The sequence below is a fragment of the Nicotiana sylvestris genome, chromosome 10 (genome assembly GCF_000393655.2).
Source record: "Nicotiana sylvestris chromosome 10, ASM39365v2, whole genome shotgun sequence".
In the NCBI taxonomy this organism is placed as follows: Eukaryota; Viridiplantae; Streptophyta; class Magnoliopsida; order Solanales; family Solanaceae; genus Nicotiana; species Nicotiana sylvestris.
In genome coordinates this window covers 32,310,554-32,319,464 of record NC_091066.1, presented here as the reverse complement: position 1 = coordinate 32,319,464, position 8,911 = coordinate 32,310,554, and the positions used below count along the sequence as shown (strand labels likewise).

The 8,911-nt window shown below is 40.2% G+C and overlaps 1 protein-coding gene across 1 annotated transcript; it reads right to left on the bottom strand.

Moving 5' to 3' along the window:
• Positions 1 to 7,142: 7,142 nt before the first annotated feature.
• LOC138879157 (uncharacterized mitochondrial protein AtMg00860-like) lies at positions 7,143 to 8,376 on the bottom strand. Its single transcript, XM_070158748.1, has 2 exons — positions 8,256 to 8,376; positions 7,143 to 7,594 (listed from the first exon to the last, which is right to left on the bottom strand). The coding sequence occupies exons 1-2, from the start codon at positions 8,374 to 8,376 to the stop codon at positions 7,143 to 7,145; spliced, it is 573 nt and encodes a 190-aa protein (XP_070014849.1).
• Between the last annotated feature and the right edge of the window lie 535 nt (positions 8,377 to 8,911).

The window sequence follows — 8,911 nt, the reverse complement described above, 5'->3', positions numbered from 1 at the left end:
TTTGTGAGGTTGGATGTTTCTGAGCTCAACCGTGTTCTGGCTTGTACAGTCGCTCGTTCTTCATTATTTGAGCGTATCAGGGATTAGCAGTATGATAATCCTCATTTGCTTGTCCTTAGAGACACAGTGCGGCACGAAGGTGCCAAGCAGGTTAAAGTGAGAGATGATGGAGTTTTAAAGATGCATGGTCATATTTGTGTGCCTAATGTGGATGGACTTTGTGAGTTGATTCTAGATAAGGCCCATAGTTTCTGATACTCTATTCATCCGGGTGCCACTAAGATGTATCAGGACATACAGCATCATTATTGGCAGAGTAGGATGAAGAAGGATACTGTTGCATATATAGCTCGGTGTTTGAATTGTCAGCAGGTAAAGTACGAGCATTAGAGACCTAGTGGTTTGCTTGAGAAGATTGAGATTACTGAGTGGAAGTGGGAGAGTATCACTATGGATTTCGTTGTTCGACTCCAACAGATTCAAAGAAAGTTCGATGCAGTATGGGTTATTGTGGATAGGCTGACTAAGTCAGCGCATTTCATTCCTATGACAGTTTCCTATTCTTCGGAGAGGTTGGCTGAGATCTACATCCGGGAGATTGTTCGTCTTCATTGTGTGCCCATTTCTATCATTTCTGATTGGGGTACATAGTTTACCTCGCATTTCTGGAGGGTAGTTCAGCGTGAGTTAGGTACGCAGGTCGAGTTGAGCACAACATTTCATCCTCAGACGGACGGACAGTCCGAGCGTACTATTCAGATTTGGAGGATATGCTCCGCGCATGTGTTATTGACTTCGGAGGTTCTTGGGATCAGTTCTTGCCATTAGCGGAGTTTACCTACAACAATAGTTATCAGTCGAGCATCCAGATGGCTCCTTATGAGGAATTATATGGTAGACGGTGTCGGTCGCCGGTTGGATGGCTTGAGCCGGGAAAGGCTCGGTTGTTGGATACAGATTTAGTGCAAGACGCCTTGGATAAGGTTATGATTATTCAGGATTGACTTCGTATAGCTCAGTCTAGGAAAAAGAGTTATGCCAACCGTAAGATTCGTGATGTGGCATTCATGGTCGGAGAGTGAGTGTTGCTTCGGGTGTCGCCCAAGAAGGGCGTGATTAGATTTGGGAAGAAGGGCAAGTTAAGCCCTAGGTTCATTGGGCCCTTTGATATTCTTCAGAGAGTGGGAGAGGTGGCTTACGAGCTTGCGTTGCCACCATGTTCATCAACAGTGCATCTAGTGTTTCATGTGTTCATGCTTCAGAAGTATCACGACAATCTATCCCACGTGTTAGATTTCAGCACTGTCCAGTTGGAAAAGGATTTGGCCTATGAGGAGGAGCCAGTAGCTATTCTAGACCGGCAGGTTCGTCAATTGAGGTCGAAGAGTTATCCGTCACTTCGTGTGCAGTGGAGAGGTCAGCCTGTTGAGCCAGCTACCTAGGACTCCGAGTCTGATATGAGGAGCAGATATCCCCATCTTTTCACCAACTCAGGTACTTTTCCTATGTCCGTTCGAGGACGAACGATTGTTTTAGAGGTGGAGAATGTGATGAACCAAAGGGTCATATTTCGTTTTAGAATACGATTCCATGTTCTGAGGCCTTAAGAACCTCATTTTCATGCTCCTCGATTTTAGTGCATAGTCCGGACGCATTTCCGGAATGTCTTTATGTGAAATTTAAGAAAAATATTGAATTTTGCCTTTAAAATTGATTAAGGTTGACTTCGGTCAATGTTTTTGGTAAACGGACCCGGACCCGTGATTTGATGGTCCCGTATGGTCGATAGTAAGATATGGGACCTGAGCGTATGCCCAGAATCGAATTCTGATGTCCCTAGCCCGAGAAATTAATTTTTGAAGAAAATTGTTTAACAAAAAATATAATAGTTTTTGGAAAATTAATAAGATTTGATCTTGTTGGTATCGGGACTGTATTTTAGTTCCGGAGCCCGATACAAGTTCGTTATGATATTTTGACATTATCTGTGGAATTTGGTGAAAAACGGACGTGATTTGAAGTAATTCGGACCCTTGGTTGAAAAGTTAGAAATTTTGAACTATCTTATTACTTTCATGAGTTTTAGTGTTAAATTCATTGTTTAAGATGTTATTTCAGTGGTTTGATCACGCGAGCAAGTTCATATGATATTTTAAGACTCGTGTGCATGTTTGGTTTGGAGCTCCGAGGGCTCAGGTGAGCTTTGGATAGGCCACAGAGTGAGTTTAGACTTAGAAATATTTCTGCCGCATCTAGTATTTTGTTGCAGGCTCTGATCTCGCATTTGCGAGGTCAGACTTCGCAATTGCGAGCCTGTCAGGCTTGGCAATTGCAAGGGGCTTTATCCCAATTGCGAAGAAGCTCTGGCCATCATAGTTCGCATTTGCGAATATTCCTTCGCATTTGCAAAGTCAACAAGGAGGGTCAACTTTCGCAATTGCGACAAATTATTCGCAATTTCGAAAATAGCAGACATGCAGCAGGTTCTCATATGCGAAGCCTGTCTCATATTTTCGAGCTTCGCAATTGCGAAGCTCCTGTTACAAATGCGACATTTGCAACTGATCAAAACATCACTTGGACGGGATTTTGAACTCATTTCTCAAATTTTTAAACCCTAAGCTCTCATAGGCGATTTTCCAAAGGAGAGTTCTTCCCCAAATCATAGTTAAACGATTTCTAACTTATTTTCTTCAATCTATTTCATCTTTTTACATGATTTCATCTCAAAATCTAGGGTTTTTCATGTGAAATTGGGTGTTTTGGGTAGAATTAAGGAATTTTGATATTTGGGGATTTAGACCTCGAATTGAGGTGGGATTTCAAAACCTATTGCATATTTGGGTTCGTGGGTGAATGAGTAATTGGGTTTTGGTTATAACTTCGAGTTTTTACCAAGTGGGCCCAGGGTCGATTTTTGACTTTTTGGGAAAACACTGGGAAATCTATACTCATGTATTAGAATTGGTTTATTTAATGTTATTTGATGTTAATTTCACGACCCAAACCGATGGCCCATGATGGGTGCCCGAGTCCTACCTGTCAAACACCTCGAAGCATGCGTCTAAGATATAAACCTGAATAACATCTGCTGAATTACGAGAATAATATGCATGAAGGAAATCTGCCCCAAAAGGCATATATACATATGCGTGCAATATACGTAGGGCGAGCCGACAATGCTGCTATAGACAACTATACATCTCAAAACTGGAAGTCGGCAAGGCCACATACTATCCAACTAGACACATTTTCTATAGAGCTCTAATAGATATATAACTGTACAAAGACGGGACTGAGCCACGTCATACCCATATATATGTGTATAAACATATCGTACCAAAATTAAAAGCAGCTCCGGATCAAGTGGAGCACGCCAACTCTCGCTGATCAAGGATCCTAAGGAAGGGGACAGTTAGCTTGCCTACCTGAACCTGCGAGCATGAAACACAGGCCCCGTGAAATAGGGCGTCAGTACGAAAAATGTACTGAGTATGTAAGGCATGAAAATTAGTACATAAAAGACGTAGATGAAACATGGAATATAGAAACACATCTTTAAATCTGAATAACTTTGTAAATTCTAAAACATTTATAATGTCATGCACGTGCGTATAAATGTCGTGCCATGCATAGGTATAGGTGTACATTATATCATCAAGCCACTGAGGGCATCCCATCATATCGTTTCGGCCACTATGGGAAACATCATCAACATATACCAGTTGATCAGGTGGTGGTGTGTATATAATTCCGTAATTCCATATCCCATATACATATATTTACATATATACGCATATATAACGACATCTGGTCATGAGTCAATGCACATGTATAAATTGGTGAAATTCATGAAAAATAAATAAAAATCTCAATATTCCTTCCGGATAAACTTTTTCAACTGCGTATTATTTGAGACCCATGAATACAAGATGATAATAATTCATATGGGGAATCAAGAATATAGACATCCCTAGATTTTCTATGAATAGAGTAATTTGTGAAAACTATGCGTTTGCTCGTTTCTTTAGTATAATTTGGACCATGCCAAAAAAAAAAAGGTATGACCTTAACATACCCGGAGTAGAAAAAACTCCGTATAATATTCCGTTGAAAACCTTTGTGGAATGAACTTAGAACCCAAAAATCGGATTAAGCTTATGCTTTTTAAAATTTTTGACGAAATTAACTCCTGCTTCTTCAAAATTCTTGATCGAAATTTTGAAGTGCTGAACGAATTTCTTAAGTTCTCTTCTTGAATTTTTCCAAACCATGAAAGGGAGGCATTCTTGCTTTTTGGAATGACTAGCTTTACCTTTCCAAATGAAATAAAACAAGTTCTTTAATTTGGATTCTTTGAAACTGGAAACGAATCTGCTTCTGATTCTAACGTTTCATTGAACTAGTATTAATGTATCAAGAATGAGTTATGAGAAGTAGAAGTGTCATTCTGGAATGAAAAAAAATGATGAAGTTATGTAACTTTTGGAATAGAATATCAAAGTGTTCAAGAATTGAAATCCTTTTAATTGGAAAGGATATATGGTCTTGTGACACATAATCAAAGAAGGACCTTAGTCATATCCTTGTAAGGTGGTCAGCTGCCATGTTGCTTTTGGGGTGTAATTTTATTAATTTTTATCCACTTATTAGTTAACTAGGTAATGTTTTGTTACCTAGTAATTAACCAACTACCCGCATAATTTTAAAATTACAACAAATTACTTAAAATTTTATTTATTTTTAATATACTTCATATATACTTTATACATTATACTACCGTGGTTATATGGTATTTTGCATGGTACTAGTTCATAATTATCGGGTATTATCACTCGATCCGTATTTTATCACAAATTGGCCACTTTCAGCGAAACTTATTTTCTTTAATTCGTGTACCCCTTTATCCTTCATAGCACTTATTTATCGCTTATTATAAATAGCGTAAATACGTTAACGTCAAGATGATCTCATCCCTGAGTCTATGTTAATTAACTGAAGACGAAACTCTTAACATATTAAAACGCAATATGTAACATCCTTCCCCCCTTAGAAACATTCATCCTCAAATGTTTAATTTCCCGTGACTATATAACTTTGGCAAGGTCATATTTGTAACAATACTACTACCAACTCGTCTTGTAGAAACTTAATAATTCAACGCCACATAGGATCACAATCATCGATAACGACAATGGCCTCACACGACCAACGACAATAACTGACACTAGAATCCATACACGTAACTTAAGGTTATGCCGTCTCAGTCGGACCCTTCTCTGAAAGAGGAAATAAGTAGGGATATCTAGACTTCATGTCTTTCCCAGCCTCCCAAATCATTTCTTCCATATTGTTGTTCCTCCAATGTACATTCACAGAGGCTACCTCCTTATTCCGTAACTTGCAGATTTGTCGGTCTAGGATGGCAACCGGAATTTCCTCATATGACAAGTCCTTTGTAATCTGTACATCATCCGTGGGCACCACTCGGGTAGGATTGCCAATGCACTTTCGTAACATAGATACGTGAAAAATCGGATAGACAGACTCTAACTCCGAGGGCAATTCTAACTCATAAGCTACTTGGCCCACTCTCCGAATGATCCTATAAGGCCCAATGTACCATGGGCTAAGTTTTCCTTTCTTGCAAAACCTCATCACACCCTTTATAAGTGACACCTTTAAGAATACCCAGTCATCAACCCCGAACTCTAAATCTCAATGCAGCAGTCAGAATATGACTTCTGACGACTCTGAACTACCAATAGTCGATCCCGGATAAGCTTCACTTTTTATATGGCTTGTTGAACCAGGTCTGGCCCATGTAACCCAGATTCTCCATCATCGAACCACCCTACAGGCAACCTATACTTCCGTCCGTAAAGAGTTTCGTATGGAGCCATCTGAATGCTGAAATGGTAGCTATTATTATACGCGAACTCAATAAGCGCCAGATGATCATCCCAGCTAACTTTGAAGTGTACTACACAAGATCGTAACATATCCTCCAGTATCTGAATAGTATGCTCAGCTTGTCCGTCTATCTGGGGATGAAATGATGTACTAAGACTTACTTGAGTCCCTAATCCTTTTTGGAAGGACCTCCAGAAGTTAGCTGTAAATTGAGCTCCTCTATCCCAGATAATAGATATAGGGAAACCATGCAGTCGTACTATCTCCTTAATATAAAGCCTTACATAATCTTCTGAGGAATATGTAGTTCTAACGGGCATAAAATGGGCTGGTTTTGTAAGCCCATCAACAATCACCCATATCGAATCGAACTTACGCTGGGTACGAGGTAAGCTTATGATGAAATCCATATTGATTACTTCCCATTTCCAAGTTGGAATCTCCATAGCTTGCAATAATCCACCGGGTTTTTGATGTTCAATCTTAACTTGCTGACAATTAGGACACTAAGCAACAAATTCTACTATATCATTTTTCATCCCGTCCCACCAATACACTTCCCTAATATCATGATACATCTTGGTCGCTCCTGGATGGACAAAATAACGAGAATAGTGAGTTTCTCCCATAACCTACCGACGCAACCCTACAATATTAGGGACACATAATCATCCTCAATATCTGAGGACTCCATCTTCTGTAATTTCAAATGGTTTCTTCTCCTTCTAAAGAGTGGTATCCCTATAATGAACCAACACAGGTTCCTCATACTAGCGTTCTTTTACTTCAGTTACTAAAGAGGATGTTGTTGGATCCTAAATAGTAATTCCAACATCACCTGAGTCCAGTAACCGAACTCCAAGACTAGCTAGCTGATGAACCTCGTGGGCTATTCCCCTTTTTTCTTGCTATAGATATGACAGGCTACTCATAGATCTACGATTGAGGGCATCGGCTACTACGTTCGCCTTTCCAGGATGGTACAAAATATCAACGTCATAGTCTTTAAGTTGCTCCAACCATCTCCTTTGATGTAGATTCAATTCCTTTTACTTGAAGATGTACTGGAGGCTTTTATGATCCGTATAAATATCAACATGAATGCCACACAAGTAGTCCCTCCACATCTTTAGTGCATGAATCACCGCGGCTAACTCTATATCGTGGGTCGGGTAGTTCTTCTCGTTCTTTCTTAGTTGTCTAGAAGCATAAGCCATAACCTTACCATGCTACATCAGCAAACAACCCAACCCAATGCCTGAAGCGTCATAATAGATAATGTAACCATCGGTCCCTTCTGGAAGCATTAGAACCGGTGTTGACGTTAATCTTTCCTTTAATGCCTGGAAATTCCGTTCGCAAGCATCAGTCCATTGAAACTTTGCTCCCTTCTGATTCAACTTTGTTAAAGGTGCCGAAAGGGAAGAAAATCCTTCCAGAAATCTCCGGTAATAACCTGCCAAACCGAGAAAGCTACAAACCTCCGTCGGTGGTGTGGGTCTAGGCCAAGTCCTTACTGACTCAATCTTTTGTGTATCTACCCGGATGCCTTCACCCGAAATGACATGCCCAAGGAAGGCTACAGAGTTCAACCAGATCTCACATTTAAATTTTTTTGCATAAAACTTCCCTTCTTGTAGAACTCTAAGCACAGTACGCAAATGATCTGCATGTTCAGTCTCTGAAACAGAATACACTTATATATCGTCGATAAGTACAATTACGAACAGATCTAAAAAAAGCTTGAATACACGATTTATCAAATCTATGAACACTACTGGGGCATTGGTCTAACCAAACGACATACCACGAAACTCAAAGTGCCCATATCTGGTCCTGAATGTTATCTTCGGAATATCTTCATCCTTAACCCTTACATGATGGTAACCGGACCTCAAGTCTATTTTTTGAAAAATACTTGGCACCTTGCAATTGATCAAATAAATCATCAATCCTCGGGAGCGGGTACTTATTCTTGATCGTTACCTTATTCAGCTATCTATAATCAATACACATCCACAAGGAACCATCTTTCTTCCTCACAAATAACACAGGTGCTCCCCATGGTGATGTGCTAGGTCTGATAAAGCCTTTTTCAAGCAAGTCCTTTAGTTTTTCTAGTAGTAGGTCAATATCAAACTCAATTTCTCGCTTTGGCAGGAGAACTGGAAGTTCATCGGGAAAAACATCGGGAAACTCACTAACCACTAGGATGGATTGAATGGTTGGTGACTCTACTTCCATATCCTGAACCCGAACTAAGTGATAAATGTAGCCCTTATTGATCATCTTCCTTGCCTTAAGATAGGAAATAAATCTACCTCTCGGCGACGCCGTATTACCTTTCCACTCCAAAACAGGCTCCCTTGGAAATTGAAATCGGACTATCTTTGATCTACAATCAACGTTAGCATGAAAAGAAGCCAACCAATCCATACCCATTATAACACCAAATTCTACCATATCTAACTCGATTAGGTCTGCTACGGTAGATTGACTATGAACTACTATTATACAACCCCTATATACTCGCTTAACTATCACTGAGTCTCCAACAAGTGTAGACACCTCAAAAGGTTTAACCAATTTCGGTTTTATTTTAAACTTACTAGCAACCAACGGAGTAACGTATGATAACCTGGGTCAATCAATGCATATACATCATATGAGGAGACTGATAATATACATGTAACAACATCAGGCGATGACTCCTGCTCCTGTCGTCCTGCCAACGCATAAATGCAGTTCTGAGGATTGCTCGAGCTAGATGCTCTGCCCCTGCCTCTACCATGACTCATTGGTGCTTGTGGACCCTGCCTAGGGGGCATACTGATGATGACGAACCAGCTACAGATCCTGCTGGCTGAGCTATGCTTGCATCACCTCTCATCGGACAATCCCTCATAATGTGTCCTAGATAACCACAAGTATAACGCATACCTAAACCCATACGGCACTTCCCGGTATGCTGCTTACCACATTGAGCACATCGTGGCAA

What these genes read in the sequence shown, in the direction of transcription:
- LOC138879157 (XM_070158748.1), bottom strand. Translation starts at nt 8,376, where the DNA reads ATGGTAGAATTTGGTGTTATAATGGGTATGGATTGGTTGGCTTCTTTT. An exon ending in GCCTGTTTTGGAGTGGAAAG is followed by an intron (nt 7,595 to 8,255) that starts GTAATACGGCGT and finishes ATTCTGTTTCAG; the next exon opens with AGACTGAACATGCAGATCAT.